The sequence below is a fragment of the Oryctolagus cuniculus genome, chromosome 2 (genome assembly GCF_051225735.1).
Source record: "Oryctolagus cuniculus isolate XC-2025 breed Fujian yellow rabbit chromosome 2, ASM5122573v1, whole genome shotgun sequence".
Classification (NCBI taxonomy): Eukaryota; Metazoa; Chordata; class Mammalia; order Lagomorpha; family Leporidae; genus Oryctolagus; species Oryctolagus cuniculus.
Window position 1 is genome coordinate 10,186,336 of NC_142868.1, and position 16,165 is coordinate 10,202,500.

The following is a 16,165-nucleotide window of genomic DNA, read 5'->3' on the forward strand; positions in this document are numbered from 1 at the left end:
CCTATGTCACTTATTTTTCTAAAATATTTGAATATATGTCCATAAAATACATACATACATGCATACACAATGAAATAAAGGAAAGTTTAACTTCTTACAGGAAAATTTGCCATTAAAAATAGGTAAGAGGTTGGCATCGTGGCATAGCACTGCTGCCTGCAACACTGGCATCCTATATGGCATCCAGTTTGTGTCCCAGCTGCTCCCCTTCCAATCGAGGTCTCTGCTGCTGGCCTGGGAAAAACTTTGGAAGATGGCCCAAGTACTTGGGCCTCTGCCATCCACATGGGAGACTGGATAAAGCTTCTGGCTCCTGGCTTCAACCTGGCCCAGCCCTCTGGGGAGTGAACCAGAGAATGGAAGATCTGTCCTTCCCTCTCTGTAGCTCTGATTTTCAAATAAATAAATCTTAGAAATAGGTGAAGAAGAGGCTATAAAACCAAAAAAAATAAATTAAAACTAAACATAAATAGAAACCTAGAAGCTAATAAAAAGTGTGACAATTGTATGTAATAATAACAAAGGAAACAGAATTTAAGATAGATTAGGAATAACTAAAATCATGTTTGTGAGGTTGAGAGAAATACACTATTAAATGTTTCTGATATCCACAAGTTATCATAAGTATTAATAGGTATAATAAGATTTCTGTAACTTAGAGCATATCCTTGGATTTCACCATATGAATTTCATAGAAACTATCTGGCTTGCATCAAACCTTAATATATTTTATTGTCATTATAGCTATTCAAATCCTATTTTGTCAGACCTTTTTTCCTGTAAGAATATAATTTTACTTGGGAAGCAATAATAGATCTATATTTTAGCTCGATATAATGCTGCCATTTTTTAAGCCAATACTGTTTATGATTTGGTACACTATAAAGCCATTACTATCCACATAATATTTAATAAAATGTTTAAATTTATACAAAATTGTTATTCTAGCTGATGTTCCATTTTAAAAATGAATTTATATTAATGAAAATAAATTTTATGTAATATTTTATTAAGGATAGTAGATGTTCCCAGTATTTATATTGTAATGTGTCATGGATTATTTGGTACTTATATAAATATTAAATCTTAATAGTGACTTAAAAATATAAAATTTATTAGAATGAATAATTAATACTAATTCTTAATGCATATTGTTGTGCTTTCTTAAGATGAAATAACTGCTAGCTTCCGGAGATTTGGCCCTTTGGTAGTAGATTGGCCTCATAAAGCAGAAAGCAAGTCCTACTTTCCACCAAAAGGTAAGAGTTTTCATTGTGAATATTTGCTGGGAATCAGTTGCAAGACAGCAAAAGAAACAGTATCAATTGCTTACTCTGTGTGCTCCCTTTCCTTCGAAATTGACTAGGAGCACATCTTTGTATACAAATTAACAGAGTAATTTGTAGAGGCTGCTTACTTGGGATGACTGGGGCAGAAGGATCCTGAGAACTATTCTGTTTTATTTAAAAACAGGACTCGAGAGGCTTGCTTCATTTTTACTTCAGTGATTTTATAATGTCTTAATAGGTTCCTATTAGCAAATTCTGTCTAAAGCACCATTCTCAATAACTTAGATATGGACATCTGAAAAAAATCCATCTACACAGTAAAATGAAGATCTTTATGAATAATTTATTTGTTGCAAAAAAACTCATACAAAGCTATGAGCAGTTTGTTATAAAATTTACACATGTGCCACATAACAATAGATGAAACAGAAAAGCAGTGTCTACTCTGTTGGTGAATAATAATTTAAATAGAGAAGAAAGTGAACTGCTAGGTCTTTTTTCTAACCCCTAGTTATATAAAGAAACAAGATGTGAAGAGGACAGACACTCAGCTTTGTCAGTCACTTACTGCTAGGCTGGTACTGTAACTGAGTGTCTGAGGGTAGAGATCATCAATTGTACTGACTCAGGTTCACAACCACGTGATTGAGGCCACCATCTGTGGGAAGAGGAACTGTACCTTGCCCCCACAGTGACAGGGAAAGAAGGGAAAAGAGAATTGAGCATATGAATTCAGTCAGAAGTGCCAATGGAAGATTTTGTGAAGTGAGTAAAAGAGATTAAAAGGCTAACTTGATTCTTTGAACATCATTGAAATATTTGTGTAATTTTCAACTGATAACATGAGGTACACTGTAATCATTTGATAGATGTACAGTATGTATATTGATCATATCAGGCCAGTTAGCATTTCCCTCTTACATGCTATCATTCTCATTACTGAGTGAATCAGAAGGCCTGTAAAAAATACTCCTGTAGATTTGATAAGTAGTCTGACTTCAAGTTTCAGAAAAGAAACATGATAGAGACGTTATTGGCACAAAAACAAGTTAAGAGTTGTTGGTGATGAATTCTATGGACCATCTTCACTTTTTGTTATTGAGACTTACAGACCCTCTGTAATTGTTTTCTTTTGAGAAATGGAGTAGTGCAATGTTTTTTGTTTTTAATCTTGGACATACAGAATCAAGAACGTCTTTTGAACAGGGATTCTGGATCCCAGGCCTCTATGCAAATCTGATTAAAATTATGGACCTCTCTCCATTTACTCTAGTTTTCAAGCACTTTTGGTATTTAGGAGGTCTCAAACCTCTGGATTAAAGAGAAAATTAGTTTCATATAGAGAGAAATCTCCATTTGTTTGCTTAGTTTTAAACTATTGTGTAAGGTTTTACTCTCTGTCCTTTTATACTGTTTGTTTTGGTTGTTGAGTAAAAATGCCTGTCAGTTTCTAAGGTTCCTGCCTACGCTGCCATCATGCCTTGCCTGGATTTCTTCAGCCATCCTTTTAGTTCAGTGTACAACTCTTGCCCCCTGCAATTTTTACCCCCGTTACAGGCACAGTGGTCTCTGCAAATTCATCTCATGGTACTATCCCATTACTCCTCTACTTAAAAACTTTCAGTGATTTCTCTTACTGTTAAGATAAAGGCAAACATACACTGGCCCTGCCTGGCCTCCCCTCTAACTGCTTCTTCCTCTATTGCCATTTGTTCTTCCAGTCTAACAAAGTGGCCTTGCTCTCTGCTGCCCCAGAGCTTTTCTGTATGTTCCTCTGTTGACCTCAGTTACTCATGGAAAGCTCTGCGGACCTACCTAATGAGGTCATTCCTCCTGGTGCTGGCCCTCCCAGCTCCCAACACCTTCTTTCTCTTTCGCAGTACTCCTCACAGTTGCAGTGTCACATTTTTACATCTTTACAAATCTGTGATTATTTATTAATGTCAGCTTATTTCGCTAGTCTGTAAGACTGTCTTTATTCACCTTTTGATATTTGTATTCTTATATACTTAATAATTATTAGAATGAAAACTAGTCCCCAAAATAATATTCCTGTATACAATAATAAGTACTGTAGGATGAATTACTAAGTAGGTGGGGAAAATGGTCACTGAGAAATTTTGAGTTAAATCTAAAAGGAACTTTGCAATTTAAGTGAATAAAAAGTTGAACAGAGCTTGAAACAGGAGTTGAAGAACACAGTAAGGCCTCTTTTCCTGGGTTCTGCATTTGCACATTCAACCAATTTGCAGTGTACAGTATTCAGGGTTGAAAGTGCAGGTTGAAAATAATTGGGAAAAAATAGTGAATATACTGAATGTTTACATACTACTTTTTTCTTGTCATCATTTTCTGAACAACACACTATAACAGCTATTTACATAGAATATTATAAGGTATACAAGAGGATAGGCATAGGCTATATGCACGCACTCCACCGTTTTATACATGGGACTTGAGTACCTGAATTTTGGTATCCATAAGGAGTTATTGAACCAATCCCCCATGGATCCTGAGGGATAGCTGTAGTGTTAGAAAGAAATGAGAATTGATTTGGTTAAGAGAAATCCATGTTGTTACTTCAACCATTTATTCATATAAGGAGATAGTTTGTTCTAATCCTAGTAGTCTGGGTTGGAACAAATCTAATGAACCAGAATAGTAGTTGTCTTCATTGTTGTTGCCATCATTGTCAGTGATTTTTGAGACTTTTTTTTAACTTCTCAAACTGGAAAAAAAAAATAGGATAAAAAGTCAGTTTTCTGGTACTTAATAGTTGTAGTCATTCCCAAAGACCAGTGTTCCCAAACCTTGTTTTTTCAAATATTTTTGTCATTTCTATAATTTGACATGTTCCATAGTTTGAAAATGATGAGTATAGAGTCTGCATCCAGCAGGTGAAGTTGCCTTGTAAGTAAAGCATTGTCTCAAGCCCAGAGATGCTGAGCCACACATATGGCTGCATTTCCTTTACAGTGAACATTGTTCAACTGATGTGATTATTGGATTGTTTTAATAAACTCAAAAAAACTATTATAGGCTGTGTTTTTTGTAGGAATATTTTTATAGCTAATAGCTTGCATTAGCTAGGTCATAATTCACCTACCATATTGCTTTATTAACTTCTGTGGTAAAAACATTTCTTTTGTAACAATAATAATAATAATATTAAAATATTAAATTTAATATACTTTAAATTAAGCAGTACTAATACTAAAAATTAAGCCACATTAAAATAATGAATTTAAAATACTGTTTTAGTAATCCTCTTGAGTATTACAAAACTTATAGTTCTCGTCATATTCTTAGTTTGTATCAAAATTAAAGCCTTAAAGAAAACAGTTGTCATATTTTCAAGCATATTCAAATTTTTTTAGCAATTGAAAATCTAAGATGTCTTTTAATCTTCAGTAATCTTCCTGTGGAAGTTTCTATTTATGTAGATTTTGTTGAATGACTTAAGGTTTTTTATCCAATCAAGTATTTTAATTTTATTACAAAAATACTTTTATTCCACATCAATCCTTTGTCACATAAATGCCATTAAGCTATAGTTTTTTTTAATTCTGAGTAGAACGTAACCTCACACTTCTTAATTATTCTTCGAACAGACATACATGGCCTGCTTGATAGCTGCTTCATATTGGGACTAGATTATAATACTCTACATTTATTTGCATTAAAATGTTGTCAAGATGAGATGTTTTTAGGAAACTTATAGTTACCGCTGCTGAAAATAATCACATAATAGTTAACATACGATATATATTTTGATGCCTTCTTTTTTTAATAAGTCTGTTCTGTCTGCTGGGTGCGTTTTTTTTATTAACAATGACAGTTGCTTACTCACAAGAAAAGGAGGAAAAGTATATTCCCCAGTGGTACAGAACTCTAAGCAGGAGATTGGGTCCAAGTGTAAACATCATCTCCAAATATTTTGAGAAATGTCTTGTTACTCACCTAAGTAGAGATTTGATTTAAAAGTTCTGACCCATCCTTAGGGAACATGTTTCATTCCATCCTCCCTGGGGTAGCCTTTTCTTAGTATCGTTTGAAAGTTTTTGGGAAACTAGAACTGAGGTACCTAGAGGTTGAGGACTCAAATCAGTCTCGTACCAAGTAGTTGGCTGAATAACTGCTTATGGAATTTCCTGAGCCTTTCCAAGCATGTTCTTGTCCAACAGTGTGCTCTACAACTTGTGTTCCACAAGGGCATACATAGAAACCCAGCTTCATATATAAGCACTGACAGTTCTATCAAGTTCCTTAAGAAGGCAGTATCATTACTAGAGACAGCGTGAGAAACCTTGAGACTGACCTGGATTTGAAATCACTGCCTAGTTTGAGACTGAATTTAAGCATTTAACTTCTTTGCACCTCAGTTTTTTTCTTCTGTAAATTGGGAAAAATGTTCCATCAACTTGTGAGAGTAAAAATGAAATAGTTCATATAAAGTTCTAAGTATGTTAACTGTCACTAAGTAGTCTGTATGAGTAGCAAATTGTGTTTCTGAGTATCCATTTTTCTGTTTTGTTCTCCTATAGAAGGTATTTAATGTTTCTACTCTTATTTGATAGTTTTATTTTTTTCAAAATCACCTGTTTCCTGAGAGTAGGCTTTTAGCCTAGAGGTTAAGACTACCGCCTCCCCTGTTGCAGTGCCTGGGTTCAGTTTCTGGCTCTTGACTCCAGCTGGATGCTAAAGCATACCCTGGGAGGCAGCAATCTTGGCTCAAGAAAATTGGGCTCCTGCCACACACGTGTGAAACCTGGATTGCATTCTTGGCTCCTGGTTTCACCTGAATCCAGCCCAGTCAAGCCTAGCCCTTGCAGAAATTTGGGGACTATTTCAGAGAGTGGGAGCTCTCTCGCTTTCTCTTTCTCTCTCCCCCTTCCCACCTCTATCACTATGCTTCTTAAATAATTTTTTTTAAAAATGTATCTTCTAAACAGTACTGACATTTTGGGTGAAATCGCTTGCCTTGTCATATTGTGTCATTTCAATGATTCTTGCAGGCTACGCATTCCTTCTCTTTCAAGAAGAGAGCTCAGTTCAGGCACTGATTGATGCTTGTATTGAAGAGGATGGAAAGCTCTATCTGTGTGTTTCCAGCCCTACTATCAAGGACAAACCAGTAAGCAGATACCACATGAACTGTGGGATACAAATGCCAGTTTTCCAAAACTATTTTAAAGTGGTTGTTAATGAATTAAAAAAAAAATTGAACTCCCATGTTGAGTTCAGTCTTGAAAACACCCAGGTGATTTTATAGAATCCAGATAAAAAATTATACCAGTAATCTGTTTACAAATTCAACTGTACACATTTTTTAACAGTAAAAAAAAATCAGTGTTAACTGGCAGAAAATAGCATGAGCTATCCAGAGAATAAGACCAAATATAATTTTCTTCATAGGTTCAAATTCGTCCTTGGAATTTGAGTGATAGCGATTTTGTAATGGATGGTTCTCAGCCTTTGGATCCCCGCAAAACAATTTTTGTTGGAGGCGTTCCCAGGCCATTAAGGGCTGGTAAGTAAAATGTTAACAAACTTGATTTAAAGAATAGATATTTGAATATGAATTTGTCAACTCAGCAACTGTTTGGCAGCAGTTGTGTGTGTGACACTATTAGGTTAGGCAGAGGCAGTGTCTCATGCTCCACTGTTTGCTGTCCATAGAATTTTGAGACTAATTCTGTGACCCCCATATGAAACTCAAGTAGCTGGAAAGGTGAAAGCTCATCTGTCCATATTAATAACTAACTCCCAAACAGATTCTATGAGAAGAAGCTACTTAAATACTTCTGACTTGTAAATGTAACTCATTCTCTCATATGTGAGAATTTGGGTTCTATTTTATGTGGGTTGATTCTGGTGTTTGAAAAAAAATGGATTTTTTTCTTTTTTTGTATTTTAACTATCAACTAAAGTAGCATTTCAGATGAGTGAGTGGTAAACTTCTGTTTATTGTTAACAAGGAACTAAGAATCTATTGAAAGATGACCTATAGAAACACAGCTGTAGATGTAAATGCCCACTGTGTGTGCCATGCACCGTGTGGAGTATATCAGTGATTCCCATCACTGAGAACATCATCTTCCAGTCTTAGGAGAATGTGTTAAATATCTGTTCACAGTGTGGATGCTTAACAGAAATGATGATTGCTATGAAGACTACAGGGAGTAGAGGAGCATATCACAAGGCAATGTGATATAGTTTTTATCTTAAAGATACTGGTATTTGAGATGACCCATAAAGATTGATTAGAAGGAGTCAGGGTGATATGGTAGGAGGGATGTGGGGAGTGTGTTTCAGACAAAGGATACAGCATATTCCAAAATCTTGAGTGGCTCAAAGCAGGGTTCCTTAGAGGAATTGAAGGAAGCAAAGAGAGTGAGGGAGGGGAAACACAAGAAGATGTGGAAAAAGTAATATTTGTACTCAGAGGAAAGGAACACCATTAAAGAGTTTTTAGGCAGAGGAGGAATGTGGTCATATTTATAGTTATAAAAGATCAATTTGGCAAATGCCTCATAGGGAGGGGAGCAAGATTGAATAAATATGTGTAGACTAGTTTAGGAGCCTATTACTGCAACCCAGAAAAAAAAAAAAAAAACAACACAAGGATAGCTTGGGTTAGTAATGGTAGTGGGAAAAGAGCCAGCTGAACAGATGTCACAGATACGTATGAGGTAACTGCAAGGCTGAATCTCAGCTTCCAATTTTAAGCCACAAGGCAGATAGTGGTACCTTTTACTGAGATGTAAGGACCCTGGAGAAGAGTGTAGGTTAGGAGGTAAGGTTGTGATCTTGGTTTTGAACACAAGTTTGTGGCACTATTAGTAAAAATGTGCCAGGGGATTCCAATACAATCCCATCAAGATTTCATGTACCAATGCCATCTCACTAGTCCAAGTGATCAATTTCAATTCACAATTGATCACACGGATAGGTCTAAGAGTCAAAGGGATCACAAAAACTAGACTAGTGTCTGTGAATACTAACTGATAGAATAAAAAAGGGAGAGAACGATCCAACATGGGAAGTGGGATACACAGCAGACTCATAGAATGGCAGATGTCCTAAACAGCACTCTGGCCTCAGAATCAGCCCTTAAGGCACTCAGATCTGGCTGAAGAGCCCATGAGAGTATTTTAGGCATGGAAAGCCAAGACACTCTGGCAAAAAAAAAAAAAAAAAAAAAAAGGAAAAAAAAAAAAAAACCTAAATGAAAGGTCTCTGCAAGTGAGATCCCAGCAGAAAGAATGGGGCCATCAAAGAAGGAGCTACCTTTCTCTGAAGGGAGGAGAGAACTTCCACTTTGACTATGACCTTGTCTAAATATGATCAGAGTCGGTGAACTCAAAAGGCTTCCGTAGCCTTGGAAACTCATGACTAGAGCCTAGGGAGATTTCTGTCGCCATAAACAAGAGTGTCAAATTGTTAAGTCAACAACAGGAGTCACTGTGTACTTACTCCTTATGTGGGATCTCTGTCCTTAATGTGTTGGCCAATGTGAAGTAATGCTATAACTAGTACTCAAACAGTATTTTACACTTTATGTTCTTTGTGGGTGCAAACTGATGAAATCTTTACTTAATATATACTAAATTGATATTCTGTATATAAAGATAATTGAAAATGAATCTTGATGTGAATGGAATGGGAGAGGGAGCGGGAGATGGGAGGGGTGTGGGTGGGAGGGAAGTTATGGGGGGAAAAGGCATTGTAATCCATAAAGTGTACTTTGGAAAATTATTTTTACTAAATAAAATTTTAAAAAAGGAAATCCTAAATAGAAATTTCAATTAAGTTAATGGATGTCTGGTATATATTTTAAGAGAATCATTCTTGCTGCTATTTTAAAGGTAAATAGGAAAGCAAGGTCAAAAACAAAGAGATAAGGCTAGTACCATGAATCATATAATAAAATAGTGATCACTTCCAACAGGATGTTAGTAATGGAGGTAAATAGATGGATTCTAGATATGTTATGAAATTCAAGTTCACAGGATTACATGTGCAGTGAGGAAAAGGAAAACAGGAGGAAGCAAAGGATCTTGACTTGGCATCATCCTTCTTGTTGCTTACCAGTTGGGCCAGCAAAACTCACTGCAGAAATAATGGGATAGAGATGATTTTTATGTGTGTTACACTTTTAACACACTGAATGTTGCAGTGTCTGTTAAATATCAATAGGAGTTATCCAGTAGACATTGTTTGTATGACTCTGGAGTCCAGGCAGAAGCCTAGACTAGAAATATAAAGTTGGGAGCTTGAAACATATGGATAGTATGTAAAGCTGTACATGGGATAAAGTCACCAAAGCCTGGTGAGATACAAAGACAAAAAAATTAGGAGACTCTGACAATGAAAAATTGAAGAGTTGAAGAAGAACTATCATTGAAGACCACCAAGAAGTTATCAAGGAGATAGAAATAGAATTATTAATGTATCTTAGAAGCCAAATGGAGAAAGTGTTCCAGGGAGAAGGAAGAGATTGTGTATGCTAAATGCTGCCTACAAGCAGTTTGACAATGGAACCTGGCAGTAGGGACATGTGAGCCATTAAAATGGAGTTCAAGGGTGATAGTCTGATTAGAAAAGATTGGATAAAGAATGGAAGAAGAGGAATTGGGGGTACAGGAAAAAATTTGAAAAATTTGACTCTAAAGAGGAACAGAGAAGTGAGTCAGTAGTTGAGAAGACGAAGTCGGGCTATGAGAACTTTTTTTTTTTTTTTTAAAGTTGGGACAAATTATAGAATGCTTGGGGAATGGTCAGGTATGAGGAGAAAACTGACGGTGCAGAAGGAGAATTGGAAAGCAGTGTCCTTCCGTAATGAGAGTGGATGGGATCTAGAATGTAGGTCAAAGGATGAATTTAGAGAGGAGCACGGCACTGTTTATTCACCCCAGGAGAGAAGACAAGAGTAAATGAGTTTAATGGGTCTAGTGCTGGTAGATGAGTAGATGTTGGGGGTAATGAGCCTAATTTGAAGAGGGAAAAAAGGCTCCCTTAATCCCTGTCTCTGCTTTAATGACTGCTTGTCTAATGTCCTTTTCCTGGTTAAACGTTTGTATCCCATTGGCTTTTCCTTAGAAATGAAAAACGTGCTTACAATGTTTTTCCTCATGTTTGATGTGCACCTCTTTTCCTTTTGAAGTGGAACTTGCTATGATCATGGACCGGCTGTATGGTGGAGTTTGTTATGCAGGAATTGATACGGATCCTGAGCTAAAATACCCAAAAGGTGCTGGGCGAGTTGCTTTCTCCAATCAGCAGAGCTACATTGCTGCCATTAGTGCTCGATTTGTTCAGCTTCAGCATGGTGATATTGATAAACGAGTAAGTTGTATACTAAGAAATCACTTATGTCATAATAAGGAGTTAATAATATAATTCAGACAGTTCAAACACTATTTTGATACTCCTTTAATTCTTAGGGTTAAAGGGTATTATATCAAAATACTCTTCAAATGTAAAAATCTTTGAACATACTTTAAACCTTGAGTATAATATAAGAATGTTGTCATTTTAAAGCCATGTCAGATTTTTATATGTGCTCATAAAACTCAACTATCGGCCGGCACCGTGGCTCAATAGGCAAATCCTCCGCCTGCGGCACCGGCACACCGGGTTCTAGCCCCAGTCGGGGCGCCGGGTTCTGTCCTGGTTGCCCCTCTTCCATGCCAGCTCTCTGCTATGGCCTGGGAGTGCAGTGAAGGATGGCCCAAGTCCTTGGGCCCTGCAACCACATGGGAGACCAGGATAAGTACCTGGCTCCTAGTTTTGGATCAGCATGATGCGCCGGCTGCAGCAGCCCAGCCGCGGCAGCCATTGGAGGGTGAACCAATGGCAAAGGAAGACATTTCTCTCTCTCTCACTCACTGTCCACTCTGCCTGTCAAAAATTTAAAAAAAAAAAAAAAAAAAAAAGCACTCAACTATCCTTCTAACTGTGGAAACGCGGCTTGTTTTCTAAGCTTGCACTCTGGAGCCACCATGTCTGGGATCACATCCCTGACTACCATTTTCTCTGTAGTTCTGGGCAAATTAGCCTTCATTATGCTGTTTTTCCTCACTTACAAAATGGAAAACAAAAAAAGTATGTTTTTTCAATAATTTCCCAATTATTTTGAGGATTAGGTGAATTCAAATACATGTAAGTGCTTAGAACAATTCAGTAAACAGTAAGTGATATTTTTCAATTTTCATTTGTCATAAAATTAAAATAAACACACATACCTAAAGTAATTGATGGAAGTTAAAGCATTGGCTCTTTCATACTGTTACTTAGGTCATCCCAGTGAGAACTTCTAAGAAGATCTATGAATGATAACTGAAAGCTACCCTGTGGAGTAATTCTGAGTACTGATTGCCATCTAATATAGGGAAAAGGAAGCAAAACTCAGTTGTCCATTAACAAATCTATTTTATACTAAAATCTCTGAGTTGTTCCAGTACAGTTAACCAGTATTCTAAAATAATCATTTTTTTACATTTGTAGTACAACTGAGATATACTGAGAATATGGGATAAATTATTTTTATTTCCAAATAAATATTAACTTGAATGGGTTGTTATTTTCCCAGTGTAACAATTTCTTGAAGCCTCTTTTCAGGCTTTTTGGCACATTAAAAGACTACTTTGGGGTTCAGAAAAGCTGGTTAGTTAATACTAATGTACTGTGGAAGTAATCGTTATAATCACCAAATCATACCATTTAGAAAGGAAGTACAGAATAGGTTCAGTTCAGCAATACAGAATGGCTTTTTTATTTGCATTGCTACGAGGGCCGGCGCCATGGCTCCCTTGGTTAATCCTCTGCCTGCGGCACTGGCATCCCATATGGGCGCTGGGTTCTAGTCCCTGGTGCTCCTCTTCCAGTCCAGCTCTTCACTGTGGCCCAGAAGGGCAGTGGAGGATGACCCAAGTGCTTGGGCCCCTGCACCCACATGGGAGACCAGGAAGAAGCACCTGGCTCCTGGCTTCAGATCAGCGCAGCTCCGGCCGTAGCGGCCAATTGGGGAGTGAACCAACAGAAGGAAGACCTTTTTCTCTGTCTCTTTCTCACTGTCTGTAACTCTACCTGTCAAATAAAATGAAAATAAATATTTGCATTGCTACAGAAAATATTGTCCCCTCTGCCCTCTAAAAAAAATTATCTTAAGAGAAGGGACTCTGCTTCTACTCAGATGTCTATACAACCACTTTTTGAAGTGATTTGCACCTACAAGCTCCTCTAGTCTTTTTTTTTTTTTAATTTATTTATTTATTTGAAAGAGTTACACAGAGAGGAGAGGCAGAGAGAGAGAGAGAGGAAAGTCTTCTATCCAGTGGTTCACTCGCCAACTGGCTACAATGGCTGGAGCTGCGCCAATCCGAAGCCAGGAGCCAGGAGCATCTTCCAGGTCTCCCACATGGTTGCAGGGGCCTAAGGACTTGGGACATCTTCTGCTGCTGTCCCAGGCCATAGCAGAGGGCTGGATTGGAAGTGGAGCAGCCAGGTCTCAAACCAGCGCCCATCTGGGATGCCGGTGCTTCAGGCCAGGGTGTTAACCCAGTGCACCACAGTGCCAGCCTCAGTTCCTCTAGTCTTGTGATTCTCAACCTCAGCTGTACATTGGTCTCCTGGGAACTTAGGAAGGTTTTGACATCTGGGCCCCGCCCACTGAGACTCTTCTGTACTTGGCCTGCGATGCAGACGGTATAGCAGGGCTTTATAAAGCTTATGCTCCAGTGATATGATGTGCAGTGACTCTTGGGGCAGCATTTGGTGCAGTGGTTAAGTTGCCTCTTGGGATACCCACATCCCATATCAGAGTGCCTGATTCCAGTTCCCACTCCTGCTTCCCATCCAAGTTTCTGCAGCTAATGAAAGCCCAGGTACGTGGGTCTCTGCCACCCTCATGGGAAATTCAGATGGAGTTCTTGGCTCCTTGTTTTGGTCTGCAACAGCACCAGCTATTCTGAGCATTTCAGGAGTGAACCAGCAGATAGAAGATCCTCCCCACTCCCACCTGGCCCCCATGTTCGTTCTCTCTCTTTCTCTCTCTCCCTCTCTCTCTCTCCCCACACTTTTCAAATAAAATGTGGAAAACAATTCTTATGCTACCTTTGTTAAGTAATGCTGTTCCTTGATTATCATTGTAATAGAGATAATAAAAAAATCACAGCCTGGAAAAAGAAAGATAGAATTAATAAAGAAACAAATTGAGAGATAAAAATTGAGCTTAAAAATTTCAATTTGTGTCAAAAAGTGTTTTACAAATCAAGCATCACTGGAAAACCAATTAGAAATTCTTAACTGGCTCTTTCCAACATCTTGGAGCTTTGGAACAAGACTTCTAAAAGGCAGCTATGTCTGGCAGGCTGCGATGCAAGGCCATTTTTGCTGTCTGTAAGCAGGGTCTCCAGAACAAAAGAGGACACTTCTTAAAATTGAAGGTGTTTATGCACATGACGGAACTGAGTTCTCTTCAGACAAGAAATGTGTTATATATGCACAGAGCACAGAACAACACAGTGACTCCCTGCCCATGAACCTAACAAAACCAGAGTAATCTAGGGAAAGGTAACTCGTGCTCATAGAAACAGTGGCATGGTTCCAAAGCAGCTTTACTGCAAAAGCCACTGGACACAGAACTCACGTGATGCTGTGCCCCTTCAAGGCTTTAAAACTTTTGAAAAGTAAATAAAAGTTAATTACTCTTGGAAAAAATTCTTACCTGGCAAAGAAAACTTCATAAATCAATGAAAAAAAAAAAGAAACAATAGCAGGAAAATCTGCAAAGGATATAAAGAGGCAATTCAGAAAAGCAAAATGCCCACTGTATATAAAGGATGCTTTTCCTAACACTAATCAATAGAATACAAATATGAACAATAATGTAATCCCATTACTTTCCTATCAGATGTTTGTCCTACAGCACTTTTCATCAATTTTTTGATGTTTTCAGTCTGTTTCATTCTTACAACTGATATTGCAGAGAATATCCTGAGGTATTCATTTTCTGTCCACATACAAGTATTTCAGTAGACTGCATTCAGAATAGAAGTTGTTGGGTCATTATTTTTTACCATGGGAAAATTCTGCTTTATCTCAAATGTCAGCCCTTCAAAACACTCAATTTTCTGTCCTCTCTAAAGTAACAACTGAGATCTTAGGCCATCTGGCACTATTCAGCCAGACAAAGGTAATAACCTCCCATTCAAGAAATTATCACAAGGCAGTCATAGCTATCAGTGGTCACCTCTGATATTCAGAGTATTCACCATGTGCCAAGAACTGTCTTATGCTTTCACATGTCTAATGCAATCCTCCCAACTCTGAGACAGGTGCTGTTATTCTCAGTTCACAGATGTGGAGGCTGAGGTTGAAAGATCTGTACCATTCAGAGCTGACTGCAGTTGGCCATCTTCTGCTGAGTCAGCCTTCACAGTGAAGCTTTTACTTTATATCTTACACACCCTCGGAAGCCTAGATGTGCCCTTCATTAGATTATGTGCAGTTTTGGTTTGTCTATACAATTATTTACAAGCAAGCTGCAGCTCTGACCTGCAGGAGACAAGGCTGCCAAGTCAGTGCCTAGGTGGCCCATCTCACAGGTGGTATTGTGATGGGGTGGGGAGGGAGGGATGTGAGCGCTATTTGTCTTCAATGGCTACTTGATAATCCTGTTGTTTTTCTTTTTTAAAAAAGTATCTTCTATCTGTGGAAAATATAATAAACACCCTTTAGTTTATATTCTTCTGAAGCATCAGGCTGGCCTAGCCCCAAGATGTTGTAGGCATCTGGGGAGTGAACCAACGGATGGCTGCTCTCTCTGTCTCTGCCTTTCAAATAAATAAGTTAGTAAAAAAAAGTTTTTAAATAAACAAGATTACCAAATTAAGTACACATAATTTAACCACACAGCCAGTTATGAACATGAAAAGATTGTATGTAAAAAGACAATTAGCACAAGAAAAGATGACTGATTTTATTCTATTTGAAGTGCAGAGAGACAGAGTTCTTCCATCCTTTGGTTCACTCCCCAAATGCCTATAACACCCATGGTTAGGCCAGACAGAAGCCAGGAGACCAGAACTCAAACCTACATCTCCCACATGGGTGGGTGGCAGTAGTCCACATCTGCTGCCTCCCAGGGTGTACCTTAGCAGGAAGCTGGAATCAGAAGTGGAGCCAAGACTCAAACCCAGGCAGTCTGATATGGGGTTTAGGTATCTCAAGCAGCGTTTTGTTTTAACTGTTGCACCAAACACCCATTCCCGATTTTTTTTTTAACCCATATGGTAAAGATGCCTCTCTGAGAAACTTCCTGTTTTCTCAAATTTCAATGCTGGTCCTTTTATCTGGTACACCATATAAACGTTTTAAATTATTCCTAATTTGTTTTCATGAGCAAACTCTAATGAGACATTTTTGTCTTCCTCTTTTTCTAGGTGGAGGTAAAGCCATATGTGCTAGATGACCAGATGTGTGATGAATGCCAGGGCGCACGCTGTGGTGGAAAATTTGCTCCCTTCTTTTGTGCCAATGTCACTTGCCTGCAGTATTACTGTGAGTTTTGTTGGGCAAATATCCACTCTCGTGCAGGACGTGAGTTCCATAAGCCATTGGTGAAGGAAGGTGCTGATCGCCCACGTCAGATCCACTTTCGCTGGAACTAAGAATAGCACACCGGCCTCTGTTTAACGAGGGAGGAAAGGGTGCATGTGGCTTCCTGTGTCTGAAGATACTGACATGCAGAAGAAATAAGTGCATTCTTCTGCTTTTCACCCCAGCTATCAATACATGCATCTTTATCAGCAGCCAAAACACTACAAGCCTCTTGTTTTTCACCAAAACCCTACATCTCAGGCTTACTAATT

At 38.2% G+C, this 16,165-nt stretch overlaps 1 protein-coding gene across 4 annotated transcripts in view; it reads left to right on the plus strand.

The window, feature by feature from the left end:
* CPEB2 (cytoplasmic polyadenylation element binding protein 2) overlaps positions 1 to 16,165 on the plus strand; it is a 71,600-nt gene that overhangs the window by 51,841 nt on the left and 3,594 nt on the right. For all 4 annotated transcript variants that reach the window (XM_051830084.3, XM_051830094.3, XM_051830096.3 and 1 more), the window contains 5 exons: positions 1,170 to 1,259; positions 6,305 to 6,423; positions 6,705 to 6,819; positions 10,456 to 10,637; positions 15,737 to 16,165. The exon at positions 15,737 to 16,165 is cut by the window's right edge and continues 3,594 nt beyond it. In XM_051830084.3, coding sequence (XP_051686044.3) covers positions 1,170 to 1,259; positions 6,305 to 6,423; positions 6,705 to 6,819; positions 10,456 to 10,637; positions 15,737 to 15,964 — 734 coding nt within the window. In that variant the 3' untranslated portion in view covers positions 15,965 to 16,165. The remainder of the gene's footprint in view (positions 1 to 1,169; positions 1,260 to 6,304; positions 6,424 to 6,704; positions 6,820 to 10,455; positions 10,638 to 15,736) is intronic.